This window comes from Acanthochromis polyacanthus, chromosome 7 (genome assembly GCF_021347895.1).
Source record: "Acanthochromis polyacanthus isolate Apoly-LR-REF ecotype Palm Island chromosome 7, KAUST_Apoly_ChrSc, whole genome shotgun sequence".
NCBI classification, from domain to species: Eukaryota; Metazoa; Chordata; class Actinopteri; family Pomacentridae; genus Acanthochromis; species Acanthochromis polyacanthus.
The window spans coordinates 20,136,980-20,158,477 of NC_067119.1; the positions used below are offsets into that span (position 1 = coordinate 20,136,980).

Below are 21,498 nucleotides of genomic sequence, written 5' to 3' on the forward strand. Positions count from 1 at the left end.
CAAACTTAGAGTTCTTACAAATCAGACCTGCACCATTCCTTGTATAAATTTGTGCTTGTCTGTCTTTAATTTAATTTTTTTCCAGCATATTTCAGTAAATAATAAAACATGTTTTTAAGAGCATGGCCCACATGGATCCCGAAGTAACACTGACCTGTGCTGTGTGTTCTCACTGGCAGTCACTGTGATGAACGCAGGGGAATCCTCCATGGCATCAAAGTACTCAGTATCTTCATCTTCATCACTTGCTTCTTCTTTGCGCGGCCTCTCACTCCCTTCAGTTGGGACATATGCATTTGTGACTCCACACAGACATTAAGCAGAACTACCTCATGATGGTGAGTTCGTATTCTACAAAGTTCAGGAGGAGGAGCGTCTAATCACAAACCCATGGCGATTAATCAAGGAATAATCAGCTTAGTTAAACTGGCAATGTTCCTGCTGGTTAACTAGCCTGAATGATGCAAGTTCAGCAGGGTGTGCTTCTTATATTCAGTATCCAAAATTGAACGCTCGGTGTGATCAGTGGTCCATTATGTCTACAAAGTAGCTTTCAACAGAGAGGCACAAATCCTCATAATCATGTGATCATAGTGCTTCTAATGAAACGCATTTCCATTAAAGGAGGAGACAATATGATTGCTACTTACTAATGGCCTGTAGGATGAATGTATTTTTGATGCAGATTTGCATTTGCTGCGAGCCATGCTTCCAACATAAATACTGCATCGAGATAATAAGATTACTTTCACTACACCGATTCCAAGAACACTCAAAATGGTTTTATACCATGTGAGCTTTTTAAAAGAGAAAACATTAATCACTCCGCTAAAGTATGTTCATACCAAGGTTACATACCAACAAGTCCTCTCACTTAAACAACAGTATAGGCTGCTTTTTTTTAGTGTCGTCAAATTGACATAAGCCTCTTCTACTACAACTAAATCAATTTATATTCACCTTTAATGAACTTTAAGGGAATTAACACTGATTGATAGTAGGAAAAGAGACTCAAACCATGTTTTAAACTCTTCTTACAGACAGCAAAAAACCCTTTCACACAGCCTGGTCAAGGCAGGACTGTTGCATCGCTGTTCTGTATGTAATCTATGGAGATGAAATGGGGGTGAATTGTTGTTGCACCTTTAAGCTGGAGGCAAGAGTCGCCATATAGTCATATTGACATCTGTGGAAAATGGAGAAATGGTGGAAAAAGACGGGATGCACCACACTAAACATCAAGTCACACCTCTGACTCCAGAACAGTCACACTACCTGAAAGCACACACTAGGGCAGTGCTGCAACAGCTGTTTGCAACTCTTAATATTTCAATGCATTAACTCCGTCTTGCTCTCTGTCAGTTTAAACTACGTCAAAGTTGCACTGCTTCCTGATTTGGCACTAAATATTTTAAGTTACTGCTAATAGTGCCATCAGGATTGAATGCACTAAGCGTAAAGTCATGTGGTCATTAATGTCATTGGGTTTCTCTTGTTGAAGGCACAAATATATGTACAGTGTGTCAAACAAACAATCAGGAGATTTGAAATTAAGAAAAAAATCTTTAGTGCAAAGATCATGTAGTCACCAAAATCATTAAGTTTCTTGGAAAGGTATTTTGGTTATAGGTAAACAAATAAAGAAAACAAACTGGACTTATAGACTGACAGGAGAGACCACATGGCATACGGTTCGTGGTTAAGATAATTAACATCTGTAACTTAACTATTATGCAATGTAAACATTCTGATACATGAGGAGCATCTATAACATTGGGCCTGAGGCTACACGACTTTTCACCAATGAAATGAGGTTCACACTGAGGCCAACAAGAGTAAGTAACACACAGACAGTCAGTCTCACCCTTGTTGGTGGTCGGGGCACTGGGTGTGCTGGAAACAAGCGTGGGTGCTTCTCTCCACGCTCGCTCCAGGCTGTTATGCTGCTTGGCTAGCTGCTCAATGGTCTCCTCTAGGTGGGTACGCTGCTCTCGCTCATACTGCAGAGCCCGCTGCCATCTCCTACTGTGAGTCTCGGCTAGGTCCAAGAAGTCTCGACACGCCTTGGGGAACACATGCACATAAGTACACAATCACACAGACAGCACTGAAAGTTTTCTAAAATCCTGAAAAAAAGAGATTCTTAACAGGGTATAAATTCACTTTCACTGACAGCTGAAATTTCTGCATTATAAATACTCCAGCAAGCTTGGAAGTGAGGATAGTCGGGACACTTTAACTGCAGTTGCATCATGAGGATTTAAATAAAACATCTTCAAAAACATGAGAAATCATCTAAATTGATAATAAAACATTTTCTGGCAGCTGGCAATAATATGAGAGAGCATTAGGATGGAAAATGGTGCAAAGACATTTGCATCAATCACTGTAATCAAGGCCGCTTATCATCACTGTTTCCAGCAATCATCAATATGTTAATTAACTGTCTGCTGAGCATTTCCGGATGTCCCTGCTGTGTCAAACGCTCCTCAGAGCAAACCATAAACATAGAAAACATTAATGACTCGGGAACAGTTCAAACCCCTGACTGCGTCGCAGACTATATTTGAGTCAAGAGGGGGCATCATTGTTGCTTCTCTACTTCTACTGCTGAGATAAAGAGGTTACTTCAGATCACACATGCATTACATGTCAGCACTTGCTGGCACTGCATCATATGCCTGACAGCTTTTCCTCATAGTAAGCTCAAGGGTCGATGAACCTAAGTTACACCTCTCAGCTGCCTACATACATGATAAAAAACGTCATGTGATGGTCACTGAGCTGCCAGAGGGAAGGCCTCCTGAGGATTTATGATTTTTTTTAGTTCTGTAACATTTTGCATAGTCTTGTCCCACCAAACTATATCAGCACATGACTACATACATGGTCTATAGATATTTGCAGCAAATGTCTCTTAGGTCCCAGGGCCAGAGGGGCCGCCGAGAGTTTGTTAGATACAGTAAATATGTGGCTTAAGGTAGAGAGCTGGAGGGGCAAAAGTGTCACATAGCTTTAAAAAAATGTCTGTTCTGTCTGGTGAGGGAGAGATCAGGATGTAAAGTAGCACCTTCAGGCAGTGGGAAGAGAAACAAGTAGACAGTAACACACGATTCTTTCCTTGAACTGGCAAAAAAAATAATGCGGCCCTATAGCTCTATCCCTGTCTCTCACAAGCGTACAGTGTGTTATTTGTGACTATATACAACTTTAATTTTTAATAAATTTTTGTTTTATTTTCAAAGATTTATTATGATAAGATACTAAATATGTATACCAAGTCGAGCATCGTATCACTGAGTATTTGACTGTTAGAGCAGCAAGTTCTCATGCAGTACATACAGTTAATATGATCATTTACAGATTATTATGTGATTTTGGATCTGTTATTTTGTGTTCCTGCATAAGAGGTCGTTTATACATATTTTTTAAACACAATTCAGTCATGCAATCATCATAAATGTATTTGAGATTATATTTGCAATATTTATGCTGATTGAGAAAGCACAGAAGACACATACATGGTTTAATACCTTAGTGTCACTGAAAAAAATTAGTTAAGCCTCTCTACAGTAACCCAGATAGCAAACTATGGGTGAATCAATGTTGAATCTATGTTGAGACCTAACGTAGAAATTATACAGAAAGCGCAAGGTTGATAAAATGTTGAGTCAACGTTTGCTTTTCAACAAATTTAATAAATAATAAAATTTTAAAAATTTAATAAATTTAATAAATTTCAAAAACCAGAGTACTGCAACATCAGTAATAAGTTTTCAAGAAAAAAGTATAATGAACCTAAATGTCAAAGAAGACATATTTTTATTAGTTCAGCTATATTAACAAAAATAAGACTTGACCAAGTGATACATTTTTATTGCTAATTACTCAGGTAAATGATCTGTGAAAACCAATAGATTGTATTCTAGGAGTAACCAAATATTTTACAATGAAAATTAAATAATGTCCAATCAGTCTCTTACCTTCCATCAGTCTTGGGTGAACAGTCTAAACATAAATGCTGAGCTTCAATTTAAATGTCAAGTGCATGTGACGTTATGGTTCACTTCCCCAGACACAACCATGATATGAAACTCATGCACCCACTTAAAAAAAGTATGACAGTTCCACTTTTTTAATGCTGACACTCGAGTACCCACGCAGACTGCATGTGACTTCCGTTACTGCGAAGACAGGGTTGACAAAAACTAAACAAGCGAATGGACTTGCAGGAGTGGATGTGTCAGTAGGAATTGGCATTAACAGTCATCAGTGTCAAATAATCGGCCCTGGTGACCTCTGCAGAATGAACAGCGTAGCAAAGAATGAAGTAAACTTGAGTAAACTTTCATGTGATTAAACCATAGTAACCAGAAGTGGTGAGTGTGTAGATACACACACACACAAACAGGCAAGTGTGCCACTGGAGTCAGTGGCACACTTGAGAAGTGAGGTCACCGGTGAATGAACTAGAGTGCAACCCACTCCCCAGACCCAGCTCAGATCCCTCAGAACATGCAGTTGTGTCTTTTCATTATGGCTTCCTGCTCCTCTGTGCCTTGTTCCCTCTTCACATGCATACTCCTGTTTCTTTTATAATGCAGTGTAAAAAGTGGAGCCAAAAACACTCCTTTACAGCAGCTGAGCAAAAATCCAAAACCACATATTTTGCACTGCTCTCTGCTTCAATAGAGCCAAGACCAAAAAACACTCCAGGGAGTTTGCAGCAGCATTTCTTTCTCATTAGAAGCACATTCTTGGCAAACCAAATGGCACTTTAATGAGTTAGGCAGTCCAAGAAGGTCTATTTTATTGCTTGTCCAGTAAGTTTCATTTTCTTACACCAATTAATAAAAAAAAGATGACAAGGGGTTCATCATTTTGAGCAATGGCTTTTCACATAATTTAACTGTGATCTAGTCTTAAGACCTTTTCTTATCGCAAAACTGCGGCTCAAGTCAGTTAACAACCTGCATTAACATCTACTTATATTGTAATTAATAGACCCTCACTACTTGAATTAACACATATCTACACCAAAATCACTGCAACATAAACACAGCCAAGCCTAACCTAGCTATTGCTACCTCTAACAACCACATATATAACAAGGTATTTATCAGACATGCATAATAGCCAAAGTTAACCATCCCTAACCCCAAGAAAAAAGCCACTGAGACAAGCAGGAAGAAAGACAAACCTTGTGTGATTGTCTGGCTTTAGTCAGAGCAGGTCTGTCTGTCTAAGTGCAGCTCAGAAGGCTCTGACATTCCTCACCAAGCAGGGAGGGTCCAGGGTTTGGGAGGAGGGGGGACCAGGGCTATTCCTGTCACCTCCCACCCACTATCATATCTAGTATCAGGACCTCAACCCTCCCTGAACTCTCATCCACTTCTAATGTACTGTAAAGCCCATGATATTTACCGATGAGGTAAGTGGAACAGGGCCAGTTACAGTAGAGCATTTCATAGTACAGTAGTAGTAATCACATCCTAGATTTGGTGATGAAGAAAGAAACCTGGCCATGTTTGTTGTTGGGTTTTGTTAAATAAGACTGATAAGGTGAAGCATTTGGCAATATGTTATCCTTTAAAGATTTCAACCCTCTACAAGAGTCTCCTTATTCTATCGCTTTTGTTATTCAAATCAAAAATCTCAGGACAGAGTTTGTGTCCGTGTGCATTATTGTGACTTCTTTGAACAACAGCAGAGATGGTGATATTTCTAGCAATAATAAGATTAATTTTATAAAATTGCAAGCATAAGAACCACCATGACCGTCTCACAGCTTAATTTTGTCCATCATTTTTAAACATCACAGATTGTTATGTTTAAGTAGGTTGAACAAGATTTAGTGAGGTGTAAAACTGCTTGTCTATACCTGCGGTCTCCCCGCCTGCGGCCAAGTGGCTCTCGTCTAACATGCTACACTGTGAAGTGATCTCATCTCTCATCACTCACAAACCACTGGCATTCTTGTCACATTGATCATGCCAAAGCATGAGGGAGACAAATCACTCGCTGTCCACTGCTTCTGCATCTTGTTCCCTGCTCTGTCCCGGCTACTTACATTGATCATAGCATTGGAAGTGATGCGGAAGAGGGTGGCTCGCTCGTTGACTGCCTTGATCTTTTCTCCTCCCTCCACGGGGACTTTCAGGCCTTCAAGTTCACTCAGGGAACGCTGCAGGGCCGCCCCATGCTTGGCGATCAGGTCATTACACGTGCTGAGGTCATCAAGCTTGCTGACGAGTATCTTCAGGGTGCCCTGGATCTCGCTGCGGTCCGACTGCGATGTAGGCTCCTCGTCCCCGGAGTCATCTAGAAAAGAGACATCAGAGGTCATGTAAGGGAGAAGAGAAACAAAGGCAAATTTTGCGCTGATATGGTTTTGTTTGAAATTTCCCACAACACATTTACCTAAAAAGACGGCATGAATGAAAACTGATACTTTTCATTTGAGATCCATTAACTTAATTTGCAGCAATTATGTTTTCTCCAGGGCTGTAAAGCACTTTTGCTTTGCAGCAAGAAGATTCCAGGTTTGCAGCCCGGTCTTCCTGGGATTTTTCTGCATGGAGTTTGCATGTTCTCCCTGTGCATTCGTGGGTTTTCTCCAGGTATTCCGCCTTCCTCCAACAGTCCAAAAACATGCTGAGGTTAACTGACAATTCTAAATTGTCCGTAGGTGTGATCGTTTGTCTCTATATGTAGCCCTGTGATAGGCTGGTGACCTGTCCAGGATGTCCCTTGCCTTCTCCCTAAGTCAGCTGGGATAGGCTTCAGCCCCCCCCCGTGACCCTAATGAGGATTAAGCAAGGTACAGATAATGGATGGATTGATGTTTTTTCCATTGCTCAGTGATCTCTACTCCACTGCCCAACTAATTTATCACAAACAATCAAAAAATACAGAAAGCTGTAGTGCCAACTGATACAGATGTAGGAAACCACCGTGACACAATGTGTTTGCATATATTCCTTATTTTGGAAGCATGTTTCTTATTAAATGATAACAAGACACACCATTTACGAGTGATTTGTTCAATCACGCAGTTAATTTGAATTGGGCCACCATTACTCTGATTTACAGATGTTTGGTTTTGACGCACACATCTATAAGACCATGACACACTAAATCTGATGGCTATAATGGTAGAAATCCCCGCAAGCTCATCAAACGTAAATCTAAGTTGCATGAGGCCTGAAAATACAGACAGCTCGCCCATACCCGTGAGACTTTGCCGCAGCAGCTGCTTTCGCCTATGATGTCACTAAAGAGAGGTTACTCAAGGTTAAACAGAACATATGAGAACAGTGTTGCAGTGTCAGCTCTATATCACACACACATACACACACTGAGCAGAAGCACACACACACACACATACACAGAAAGACAGAAATACACCAGGGGTAAGACCCAGGTTCATAAACTGCCTGGTGACACCCTGACAGGAACAAATCCAAAAAGAAAGCAGAACTACGCATCTTCATAAATGGGATGGATGGGTTAGCGAGCTTTCTAGAACAACAAACTCTTGGATGATGGAATTTATTAGGATATTTTAGCCTTTATGTGACAGGCAGAGAAGACACAGACAGGAAACAAGGAAAGAGAGTGGTGCTATGACATTTAGCAAAGGTCTGTGGCCATTAAGAAACTGTTGTCGTTATGTGGCAAGTTCCATATCCAGACGCTCCACTGTGAAGGAGAAAACCACCAGAAACCCCCTTTAAATCAAGATATGTTTGTATTCAAATCTGAATTCACGTACAGAATTATTACCCACATATTGTAAAAGCATCTGTATGTTGTATGTTTCTATTTCAACAAATCAAAACAAGCCCATATGTTGAGGATGAATCAAAAGGACCAGTTCCAGTGCTGTTGTCCATGTTCTTGGCACATTATGTCATGTTGAAAGCACTAACAACCACACCAGTGGAGTGACATATAATATTAATGGTCCTGCTAAAGCTAAGAAAACACATGGCAAGGTGCAATGAATTGGAAGGAGGAGGAGGAAGAGAAGCAGAAGGATATAAGAAGAAGAAGGAAAATGAGGACAAAGACAAGGACACTGTTTATCTCGACATGGAAAATATATCCCTGTAATAGCGAGGTTAAAAGTTTGAGAGTGGAGAGAAAGTCTCTCTACCCTCTAATCTACCCTGCTGACCCTCTAATGCTCTACTGTCTAGAAAGTGCTGTTCTGCTGCCGTCTACATCCCAGCATGCAGAGTATGCTTTGTCACACTCAAAAGGTCTGTTATGTAGCTGATAGGAACGACTGTCGCTGTGTTGGTGAGAGGCAGCGTTACAGCAACACTTTCTCCTGAGAACATGGCAGCTGGCTGTGGCCTCGCAGTGAACAGACCATCACCTCTGTCACCCTATTTACACCATGCAAGTAGAACATGGATCTCCGCCTGGGGGATGGCGATAGCCTGGAAGTCTCATGCTTACATTATGTACTGAATTCAGATTTGACCGGGACCTTTGGAGCGTCCGGCTGCACTGAGAAACAAGCAGTGACATTCTGAACTAATCCAGCTAATTAAGGACATCCAAAAGCCATGCTCCAGTTACAGTGTTTCGTTAAACACAGCCGCAGGACACTGAACAATAATGGGAGTCGTACTTGTGTTTGTAAGTCTTATTACAAAAATTTACCACATAAAAACTTCTATCTAACTCACTGCAGTGATATCAAGGGCAGAGATGGTTACTTGATTTTAGAGGCTTATATAAATATTACTTAGTAAAGATTCTCATAATATCATTGGTCCAAGAACAGATTTGTAGACATACTGCTCATAGGGATCAACTGAAAAAATGACTCAACAAACAATGCAATGGATTGTAATGAAATTTTGTACAGATATTTATATTTCCAACAATGAATCCTAATGACTTTGGAAAGCATTTTAATTTTTTTTATCTCGTGCCAGCATGAAGTCGACATTTGTCTTTATTAGTTAAATGTCACCACCGCTGTTGGAGGAAAAAGAATATTCAAGTCGTCTTTGACTTTTAAAGATTTAAAAGTGATATTTTAAATGTGTTCAGTAGTTTGACTTATGCCCGAGTACCTGCAAAAGGCTTTCTCATCAGCCTCTGCTGCACTGTGTGTTTAGTAAAACAGTTACACTGCCATCACACTATTAAACAGGCTACAAAACGAACTAAACCCTCACTCAGGCAGTAGCATGAGCTCTTAACATGTCAAAAAGGCATCTTTGGCATTTCTGCAGTTTGTCATCATTTCCTTGGTTCCGTATCACTTCACTTTAGCAGCCACTCAACTTCAGTCGGTGGATTATTTTTCAACCGTATTTCTCATACATCAAAGCAAAGATAAGGGGAGAAAATAAAATCTCTCACCATGTTTGCAATCCTGGGCATCCATTTCCAACCAAAGGTAAAACTTCCGCCAGTAAGACACACACACACACACACACACACACAGGTCACTGAGCTCTAACCCCTGAGGTAGTGTGTAAACATGCTGATCAGGCTTTCAGAGAAACATCACTGTCTGGCCATCAGAGAGGAGAGACAAAAAACAATCCAGCCAAAGGTCAGAAATGCAGCCGTACAGCAGCAACAAAGCTGAAAGGAAGCCTGAATTAGAGAATGACACCAGCATGTACCCATTACCAGCTAGAAATAGAGTAGGAATCAAATTACACTGAATTTGATTTTTTTTTAAAGAGCTGAAAAAGCTAAAGAGCAAGTTCAGGGAGAGTCAGAGGATAATGAAATAAGCTTTAATTGATATAGCGTGACAGGGCAGCTTTCAACAGATAAGTTGGTGTAATTCTGGACTTCCTCCCACAAGGCAACAAGTAGCCTGTCAAAAACAATATTAGATTTAATAAATGTGTGTAACTGAGCATCACTTTGAAATTAATCATACAAAAGAGTTTTACATTCTACTGGACGAGGAAGAAGAACATTATTATTATACTCTTTGAACATACTGAAACTTCCGCTGTATTTAACAAACGACATATTCCAAAGTGGTCACAGGAAATGTGGCGCGTTTGTCAGTAAGCTCAGCATTCATTGCCAACGTTCATCAAAAATGCATCGACAAAACCAGACAGCAGTCATTTTCAGCAGTTTTTCAACAGCAGATCAGCTTGAAATATTGCGGGGAGTCAAGTTAGATGAACAGCTGTTAGATGAGAAGCTGCAGGCGATCGACTGAACACCTCCAACCGGTCAGCAGGATAATCAACTTGCGCTTTCACTGTGCCCTGGTGTTTGCTACGTGCAGCATAAAAGCAGATAACAGTAGCTCACAGAAGGTTGGAAAAAGTGAAATTATTGCCTCTTCTTCATTATTAATACAACAACCATTTGCTTTGCTGCCTCCAGAATTCCTAACCTGGAGTACTAAACCACATTTGCTAATTTTAAAAGGTGTTGCCAAAGACTGCCACTTTAAATTTGAACATACATTACTGGATGTGGCAAATTACCACTACTTTTATTTTTGAACAGTTCTTGTCAAAGCAAGCCAATTAGTGCACCATTGTTCAAAGGCCAAAACACGGTGGATTAGAGGCACCACTTCAGTGTCCAATCAGTGGTAACGAAAGGTTGTGCATCACACGTGGATAAAAAAACCCTAATTAGGGAGCATTTACTAACAGATTTATCTCTACAACAGGCCATTGTTATGAAAGCAAATGTTACAACTTGCAAACCCTTTAGAGGCAGTTATGCTGAATGTTAGAGATGATATTTCATGGACCAAGGATGAGATTACGAGAGAGAGTGACGTGCAAGGAAGAAGAACATTATGCATCTAGCTTCAAGTTTCTTCTAAATCAGTTACATTGTGCATCAGTAAGGAGCAGAAGAACAAAGACTGACCCATAGTAGCCTCCTCAATTAAATTAAACAAAAACACGGGACTATCTTCTGTTCTGATACAAAACCAAGGTTACTGAATAGCAAAAATCTCACTGACGCAGTTACAGTAAACTGAATCTAACGCTCTGCATCACGTGTCTTTTTGAGAGTGTGAAATTACAGAGTTGTGTCTGGATAATATTAGGATCATTTCAGAGCTTCTGTGAGGAAAAATACAAGAAGTACAAGAAAGGAGAGACAGCATGGAGAACACTCAGCACATTTTAAACACCAACGGACTGATTGATTAGTTGTGATTATTGGACACATTAAAATATATGTGCAGTTGGGACATTTAAGAGTGAACTGAAACACATGGCAGAGCAAAGATGTTTCCAGAACAGCAGAGAAGCCTTGCTCATATTATTCACCCTCATTCTGCCAATGAGTTCAGCAGCTCCAAGTGATGCCACTTAAAAATAAACTGTCACATGTACCAAGGCATATTTGTTTAGAAGAGACTCCGCTTACAGCACGTCATCTGCAAAACCCATTCTCTTTCCAGAACTGCACAGAAGCAAACTGCGAGCTGTAGGATCACAGATATTTGGCTATCAGCTCCTCTACATTAACAGAATGCACCTACAAAGAGGAAGCTGGAAACAAAGCTTCTTCAAAGTATGTCAGAAATGGCCTTTCAGGAATGTCCTTTCAGTTCACGGAGTCAGATCCATTTCGCATTGACAAAATGTCAAGCACTACCGGACAAGTTTGAACACTGGAGATGAAAACAGTTTAGAATGAGTGCACATATTTTATCAACTGGATATCATTCAGACGTGGAGCACAATGTGAATAGTGGTATTTACATGTGTCTGTAAATACACATTTACTGTGCTCCCTGTGCACCAGTGTTCCCTCCCAGTCCACCCCCTCACATCTCTCACCTCTTCCCTCACAACAGCAGATGTAGATGGATGGCTTCTGATAGTGAAGTCGATGCCATGAGGCAAGGCCACAAGCCCATTACCACGCCAGTCATGCCTCAAGGGCGGAATACCTCCCGCCCTCCCCCACAGTCTCCCACCTTGAAGAACACCCTGCACCACCATGAATGCAAGTCCATTTCCAGTTTCTACCTACTACGGCCCCACCTTCTCAGATAATGGAATTTAAGGAAGTGTCTGACGCAAGCTGAAACACAAGAGGTCACAGCTCATCAAATCACAACATTTCAGCACACAAACACATGTCCGTCTTGCTCCTCAGCATGTGCACAACCTCTCTGTCTTTCACTCCATCCTTACTGTACATCTCAGGGTTGATAAAAAAAGTGTTGAGCAAGGGAAAAAGGGAGAAAGCAAGCGAATAGGAGGTGGGAGTATGTAATTGGGCGAGCTGTAGTCTGCTATCTCACTGTCAGGGCTCGTCTCTCTGCTGGTCCCTAAGGACAGGCTGTCAGATCAGTGGAGCCAGGCCTCAGGCTGACAAGACATCACACTGTGGCAGAAAGATGAGCATGAAGAGCACATGGGAGAAATGTTCTGCTCCTCCGGATTTAAACATAGTGCTAGCCCTAATTAGAGGGGACACTAGTGTCAGAAAATCAAGAATATATATATTTTTCAGTGCACAGCTTATATTTATTTGTAATATTTGTTACAGCTTTACATGCATGTCACATCACCAGAGGGCTGTAGACTCGAGTTAATAAAAAAGCCAGCAGCAATGCCCTGAGGCAGGTTTACTTTACCTCAGCGTGGTTAGATTTTATTTTGAGTCAGTATTTTCTTTCACAAATTAAGTCTGCTTTTTGCTGAAAAAAATAATACTTCACCAGGAAATGTATTTATCCTTAGAGTTATATTTCATGACTAAATCTTTTTCACCTCCCACACAATGAATTTAAACTATGCTTACATAAAGGTGTGAGGAAAAATAGCAATATTTATGTACAGAAAACATGTAAGAAGAAATCATTTAGATATATAAACTGTGTACAGTAACTGGTCGAGAAGCTCCTCTTCAAGACAAAACTTTCTGCAGGTCAACAGAGTAGGACATACTTTCCATTTATATCGCTGCACCAAAAACGAGCGAAATCGTTTTCTGGATTCTCTAGGTAGAATGTTTTAGAAAGTTTAGGATTCTAGTAAGTAATAAAAAAAAAAAATATATATATATATATATATATATAGTCGTTAGTTTGTTAGTAATGTGAAGGGTTTCACAATGGCAGACAGTTCTATGAATCAAGACAACACACACTATACAGAAAAAATTACTACTTAAAAAAATTGAATTTTCATAATTTTTTAAAATTTATTTCAGAGCCCAGGTTTTTGCTTTTGTATATACAGACTGATCAAACACAGCATTAGAACCAGGAACAGTCTAATTGTGGGCCTGGTGGGATAATATATATTCAGTCTTTTTCTGATGATCAGAATCGGACATTTTTTAACTGATTCCTGATAACAAAAAAAAACAACAACAACAATAATTTAAAATGGTGCTGCTTTGGCTCCAAGGCAGTTACTGCGATTGCCCTATTGGTTACGCACTAAGAGAAAAAAACAATCATTCAACACTGAAGAATAAATATTGAAAAGTTCTCTCTAAAATCAAAATGAGTAAAACCTCAATAGATGTTTGTGCTATTCTAAATTTTGACACCAATATTTAAATTTTGGCAGCAAATGCAAATATCCGTTTCAAATATCGCTATCTGTCTCTCTGATTCCTAATAACTGGTATCAGTATTGACCCTAAAGAAACCATATTCATCAAATTTCAAATAAATCCACCTGATTGTGTAGCCATGCCACCACAACAGCCTTGACTAGTCGACCTATACACAGTTGGCAGTGTGTCCTGTGGGTTGTGGGTGGGGCTCATGTGAATCCGAATTGTTCCGGTACATCCAACAAATGTTCGATCGGATTGGGATATGTAGAGTTTGGCTGGATCAATGCAGTAGACTATTTGTTGTGTTCCTCCAGTTGTTGTGGTGTGGTGCAGCACATTGTTGTGATGAGGAGGGCTACTGCTGTCGTGTAACGCCACACGACCGCCAGGACACAAGGTTCCCCAGCAGAGCACTGCATTGTAATAAGATTATCAATGTTCACCTGTCATTGGCTGTAATGTTGTTGCCTGGGGACCAGACAGCCTTTATATTGTGTATTACAAATACACATAAAGTCAGTCTGGAACTGCTCCATTGAACCAAATCTAGCCCAGAGGCGGGACTACCGATCACAGCTTGAATTGGAGAGAGCCAATCAGCGTAACACATGTGTGACGGAATCACTAAGCGACCTAACAATTGCCTTTCCACCATGATGTTTTGTAGTTTTAACAGCTTCCTTCACCGTACAGGGGTCCTGAGGAAAATCTAAGCTCTCCCTTTCAACAGTGGAGGGCAGCATTACGCATTCTATCGTACAGCCTGCCGGAATTAAAAATACATCCTTTTTAAAAAGAAAAGCTTTAAGAGCTGCTTCTTGTTGAGGTTTTAAGGACAAATTCAGCCCGTGCAAAACAGAGGAAAGCGCACGAGAGAAACCTCGCTCTGTTGCGGTCGCATCGTTAACTCCCGCCTCTGGTGCTCTGATTGGTTCGGTCTGATCTGCTCGGAGCTTGAAAACCTTTCAAAATGTGTCAATGGAGGAGGGCTAGACCCTATTCCCGTATATCCCTTATAACGGGAATACAGTCTAGCTAAGCTAGGCTAGTAATGTTGTGGCTGATGAGTGTAAAGCAAATTGTGATAAATGTTATTATCAGTTTAGAAATCATCTCTATGTTTATCATGATATCGATTTCAGCTCGCCAGCCCTAATGCACAAGCAATCTAACGTCCACACAAAGAGTTAATTTGTTTCAGCACAGGCAGCAAAGAGATGTGGAGATGGCTGTTTTGCAGGTGACTATTCTGATGGAGAGTGAATGGGGAAAAGAAGAAATGAGAAGTATATCAGAAACAGAAGAAAAAACAAGCTAGATGAAATGCGAGGACGCGTCCCAGGAGATGGGGCTGTAATCCTGGCCAGTAATTGCTAACTGGCTCCATACCTCCCCTGAGACGCATCTCAAGCAGACAAACCGTGGAGACAGCAGGTTAAACCCAGGAACACAGCGCTCAGCTCTCCACAAGCAAATGAGAAACTGTGCAGTGCAACCCATCACTGTCCCCAAAGCTCTGCAGTCCAGCTCTGGCAGTGTATCCAATCGAACGCTCAGACACCAGCAAACAACAAAAGAAAAGATTAACAGCAAACTGCAGCAGCTAAGCCTTGAGTTTTAATCCAGTAATGTTTTACAATGTGCTAGAACGGACACAAAAGAACACAATCAGTCTGCTGACTGCTAAACTGCAGATTTATATTCTGCTATGTCGAATAAATTTTAAATATTCCCATCTGGTACATCAAACCTGTGAGAGTGAAATGTCTCTGGCGTACTGCATAACTACAGTCTGAAGGTTGAGGTCATTAATTATCCTACAACGTCCGAATGCTAACCGAGCTCATCTACACAAGTCTGGTCATTGTGGCAGGGTTTTAGGATATTACTGCAGTAATGAAAAACTTTGCTGTTGTACAGAGAATCAAACAAAATGTGAGACCCGTGTCTACCACCTGAAACAGTCTGCAGTGATCATTTCAATGTTGGATGCTCGCTGCCTTTATAAATTTGCAATGAGCTTAATTAAAATCCATGCATACAACTGTGGCTAGCCTACATTAACTGCATACATGCTCACACACATAAGTTGTTCATTAGCATGCATGCAAGCAGCTGCTCAGGCTGTAAGAGGAGGAGAAAGGCGTGTTTACAGCTACTCTAGCTCATTTAAAGTAGGTCTCGTATATAAAAAAATAAATGCTTCTGACAGACTGGTCTCATTAACAGAGGTACAGTGTATCAAGTGTAATTCCCCAACACAGCGCATCATCCCCAGTCCAAAGTAATTTGCTTGTGTACGGCAATTTTAAACGAGACCCTCATTAACAAACACATGCACACTGTACACATCATACAGCAGCTTGAGATGGTGATTTCTTGAGATGCAGCATGATTGATTATTTAAGATACAATCTTCCAGATTTTCATCAGTTCCAACCCTTTTTTTAAAACATCACATAAAATCAGTGTTTTTCTGTTGTGTATTTACTGTCTATAATTCCCTCACTATTTAGTGCTGACATTCTTGTGCTGGTTCCAGCAGGCTTCAAATACACGCGATTAACAGGTTATCTACACAGTCAAGTCAGTGTTATCATTTTGTAATTTTACCATCAGATTTCAATGATAATTTAATATTAAACCATCAAAAAAATCTTTACAATTTTAACGACAGAATTTTGAAAGCCACCTTGACTTATAAAGTTTACTGACTCCTATTTGAATACTAGCTTCACACAGCATAGTTCTTCAAATATATTAATCTAAATACTAGTTTTGGCTATTTTGGAGATATTAACTATTAGATCATACAAATATGTCAACTGTCAAAGATTTTATCGTACTCTTTGTCATAAAATAGTTCTCCCTGTAACATCTTTAGCTGTAAAATTCAATATGAGCAGTGTTGTACTTCAATCACCAAACTAAAATTGTGATAAAACTTTGTAATTAGTCACGTTTAATGCAACTATTTTATCTTCAAATAACAGCTTTCAAATTATTTTGATAGTGCACTGACTTAATACAGAAAATTGCTTCTCTTTCATTCCCACAGTGCATCCCAAACATCTGTTTCTGCACTACGTAACTAGAGTGAGTGGATTTGATCTTATGGGAAAAGTGCAGATTGCTTTACAGCACTACATCATGCACGTTTTCAGTGCATATCACCTTAATGCTGGTTGCTATGGCATCAAATTTGGGTCGAAAGTCGCGTGCGCACAACACTCTCTCGCGCGCGTGAAACACACATACCCCACGCGAGCGGAAAAAAGTCTCCACGGGCGCAAAAAACACTCTGCGCGCGCGTGGCAATGTCTCCGCGCTCGAGGAGCCTCTTATGCGTGGAGACATTGCTACTCCTCCGTGTACGGTGCCATAATTATCCATGGAGCTCTGATTTACACACGCGGGGAGAAGACTTTTGACCCTTTGTGAGCGGATACCAGTGCTCGCCACAATCTCCCTATGATTGGCTGTCTGCGACAGCAAGAACTCACCCCCCACGTGGGCACAGTCGGCTGGAGCCCCTTTGATGCTGCTGCCGCTGTTCTGCAGCTCCGCCGAACACACACAGAACTGAGCCCGGATCTCCAGCTGTCAGAGGGTGAGTGTCTCCACGTATTTCTGGTTCTAAACGGGAGGTCTCAGTGCTCCATTGCGGGGCTGTCAGCCTTTAGTACAGCGATTAGACGTTAGTTAGCTCCATTGCTAACGGCAGTTACCCAGGTGGACTGACCGGAATTGGCCCAGAAGCCCAGCGTGTCTACTCCAGTGATTCTGACAGGGAGTTTAACAGTGATTCTATAATTAGGGGTACATTTCAAGTCCATGGGGTGTAGACACGCTGGGCTTCTGGGCCGATTCTGGTCAGTCCACCTGGGTAACTGCCGTTAGCAGTGGAGCTAACTTCGCTGTACTAAAGGCTGACAGCCCCGCAATGGAGCACTGAGACCTCCCGTTTAGAGCCAGAAATACGTGGAGACACTCACCCACCGGCAGTTGGAGATCCGGGCTCGGTTCTGTGTGTGTTCGGCAGAGCTGCAGAACAGCGGCAGCAGCATCACGGGCTCCAGCCGACTGTGTCATTTCCTCTCTTGTATAGAGTGGCATCCCACGTGGGGGGGTGAGTTCTTGCTGTCGCAGACAGCCAATCATAGGGAGGTTGTGGCGAGCACTGGTATCCACCCACAAAGTGTCAAAAGTCTTCTCCAAGCACCCAGGAGGACAGTTTCGTGACCCACTGGACGCACGGAGCTTGGTCTGCACACGCGGAGACATTGCCATGCACGCGCAGAGTGTTTTTTGCGCCCGTGGAGACTTTTTTCCGCTCGCGCAGGGTACGTTTTTTGCGCGCGCAAGAGTGTTGCGCGTGCGACTTTTGACCCAAATTCGACGCCATAGGTTGCTACCTCCCATAAAATGGAGAAAGAAGATGATTCTCACTCTCACGATAGAGCCGAACAGACCAAACAGCTTAGGAAGTTAAGAAGGGCAAAGTCAGACGAGAGTAAACCTCTTGTTTCTTTACTTCACCAAAAAAAAACCAACAACAACAACATCTAGACAGATGATGAGCCGTCTTCATTGCTGTTGGACTAGTAAGTAACTTTAGCCAGCTTGTTTTGTCTTGTGTTCTTTTACTTGCTTGTTACAGCCAAGTCAGCTCATTTTAACAGAGGTTTAGCTGCTGGTTGGACATCTTGATGCAAAGAGAAAGCCTCTGCTTTACTCAACTAGTAATGTAACTTCGAACACTAGCTTCTACTATTTATTGGTAACCTGTGCTGAACTGGCAGAATTATATTTGTCATCTTACTCATCTTTGTCATCTTAGCGACCCCTGAAGGGAAAAGCCGAAAGAAAAAGAAGAAGAAGATGAAGATCTTAGTGTGACTTCACAAGTTTTAATCACATGAATAACATGTAAGGCTAACATACATGCTACTGTGGAAAGTGAAATTGCTAGTTTCTATTGAAATGATGATATTTTTTCTTTGTTGCATCAGTAATTGATGTTCAGTACCCTTTGATGCTAAAACTTAGAGGCCTGAATCCTGTAATTATCATTTGTGGCCACAAAGGCTCCTGCTGCTGCTTAGCAAAAGTTGCATAATGTCGTTGTAATCCGCTGGCTAGCCCATCTCATACCAATCACTGCAATGACACACCACAAAAATTGCCAGCTGGTTTTAACAGCTCAGTGAGCATTCTGATCTCCTGATTTGACTGTTCCTGCCGATAAAGGACTCATTGTTGAGTCCGTGCTTCTGCTACTGATTGAACAACCTGATAATCTAGAAAGATTTATTAAGAAGTCAGTGTAACCCAAGAACACAGAAAATGCTGTGTCTCAGGAGGGATAACAGCAAACTCTCCACTGCCTGTGACTGCTGACACAGTTTTGTCTCTCGTTTCATCTACAGGAACAATGTCAGAGCAGAGACACACACATGGTTTAATAACAACTGATTATCGAACTGATGTGGAATCTCACATGGTAGTGCAGCTGCAAAAGAGGTTTTCCATGTCAACAATCCACTTACAGTCATTCTGTTCATCACACCAGCACCAGAAATTTACACCAAGGAAGAAAATATTTCTTTGTCAGATACCACCAATTTTTGATGACCCACCTTCTAATTTTTTGATTAATAATTTGTTCTCATGGTGAAGGACTAACAGTACCATTTGAATATATGAACATTTAAAACAGATAAAGGCCAGCCATGAGGTTAGGGTGCATACCACAGAAGCACAAATACTATTGGGGTCATTCCAGGTGAAATGACCAGATATTCCTTGGGGGTGTTGCTGCACCATTTTCAAATTAGTCCGAAATTTGTATGTCCCTAGATGGTTACAAAAGTACTTTCTATGCAAAATTGTAGGTCTGTAGCTCAAATAGTTTCTGAGTTGTGGGGGTCTGAAATTTTCAGAATTTGGGCTATAAAAAGCCTCGCCAGCATTTTTTGCATCTTTAAGTGGTTATTTCTCAGCCTCTAGACATACCAGAGAGCTGTGAGTTTGTAAACAAGGTCTCTGCATGTAGCTAGTGCCCCACAAACATCCCCAGGTGTTTCCCTACACTCTGCAGGCCATGGGGGCTTGCTAAAAATGCTAAAAATTTAGAGATAACGACTCAGGAGTGTGGTTTGGGACCTTAAAAGTACTAGAAATACTGCACAGAAGTGTTCTAACACCCCTGGGTTCCATTCTACACAAACTTGTGTGATAACTTAGCAAACTGGAGCTTTCTAGGTACCTCAGTTTGGAAAATATGAGCTCCCAAAGTTGGACGAGATTTTTAATTGGCTATTTTTGGTGGCACAAATCTCAGTGTGGGACAGGTACCAGAGACCCCAAATTTTTCTACAAGACAGTTCCATCTGTCTTCTATCACTGTACAAAAAAGCAGCAGGGTTATATTTGTAGTTACTGAGATATTCTTACTCAAAATGGCATGGGTAATGTCAAAATCGTTTTTTGCTTTTCAGTACTTTAAATTGGGATACAAGTATTAGTAGTCATTCCAATGGTAGTATTATGTATGTTTTGTTCTTTTTGAAATATTAGTTGTTAAAGGGGACTACCTTCAAAAAGTGTAATGGTATAACTTAGGTATACCTAAGTTATAACTTAGGTATTTCAATTCAATTCAATTCAATTCAATTCAATTTATATAGCGTCAATTACAGTCAAATTGTCTCAAGACCCTTTACAGAACCCATATGCCTGACCCCCAGAGCAAGCCCAAAGGCGACAGTGGCAAGGAAAACACCCTTTTAACAGGGAAGAAACCTCGAGCAGAACCCGGCTCTAAATAGGGGGAACCCATCTGCCTGCTGGCCGGGCGGGTTGGGAGGGACAGAGGAGGGCAAGGGGGAGGGATGGGAGGAGAGGGAGGGGTGGGAAAGCAAGGAAAACACAACACACATTTGGATACATGTATGACAGGATATGTGACACAAACAAAGTATAAGCTGACATTGAAAACTAATTTACTCTTATGATGTACGGCTCTGACATTAAACATACTACATATATAGCTAACAGTAAAATTCAAACAGTATGTAGATTAGCATAACAAGTATAGTGAAGGCGATACAGAGTTGACTGGTGGAAAAAGGGAGCTGGAAGCAGAGGGCTGGAGGAAGGTCAGCAGCAGCATCCCACAGTGGACATGGTGGAGACTGGACCAGTTGGTGGAACGTTGACCGCAGATCTGAAGCATCGAGCTCTGGCAGATGCATCCAGCTAGGTTCTTTTGCTTGTAACATGACATTGTACAATTAAATTTAACATATTTAATCCCACTGCACTGATACTATAAAATTCAACATTATTGTTGTTATATTTAAATTAATCAACCATGAACTACTACAGAGCTCCCTGAATTCAAGTTAGTACATGTAATTTGTCAGCATGTCATTACACCTTTTGAAGGTAATCACTTTTAACAACTAACATTTCAAAAAGAACAAAACATACATAATACTACCATTGGAATGACTACTAATACTTTTATCCCAATTTAAAGTACTGAAAAGCAAAAAAGTGTAATGCCCTTTTTGTGTCTCAAGGTCTAGTTTAGAGCCATACCTGTAGATATCATGACATGTTGACACCCATTTGCAATGCATACATGTAATTATAACATACACATACAAATTATATGTACTAACTTGAATTCAGGGAGCTCTGTAGTAGTTTATGGTTGATTAATTTATAAATACAACAATAATGTTGAATTTTACAGTATCAGTGCAGTGGGATTAAACATGTTAAATTTAATTGTACAATGTCATGTTTCAAGCAAAAGAACCTATACCTAAGTTAGACCATTACACTTTTTGAAGGTAGTCACCTTTAACAACTAATATTTCAAAAAGAACAAAACATACATAATACTACCATTGGAATGACTACTAATACCTGTATCCC

At 40.8% G+C, this 21,498-nt stretch overlaps 1 protein-coding gene across 4 annotated transcripts in view; it reads right to left on the reverse strand.

The window, feature by feature from the left end:
• The window catches only part of osbp2b (oxysterol binding protein 2b), a 63,397-nt gene that overhangs the window by 18,351 nt on the left and 23,548 nt on the right, over positions 1-21,498 (reverse strand). For all 4 annotated transcript variants that reach the window (XM_022199028.2, XM_022199019.2, XM_051950434.1 and 1 more), the window contains 3 exons: positions 6,071-6,321; positions 1,865-2,063; positions 155-275 (listed from right to left, as the gene is read on the reverse strand). In XM_022199028.2, the coding sequence (XP_022054720.1) occupies positions 155-275; positions 1,865-2,063; positions 6,071-6,321 (571 nt within the window). The remainder of the gene's footprint in view (positions 1-154; positions 276-1,864; positions 2,064-6,070; positions 6,322-21,498) is intronic.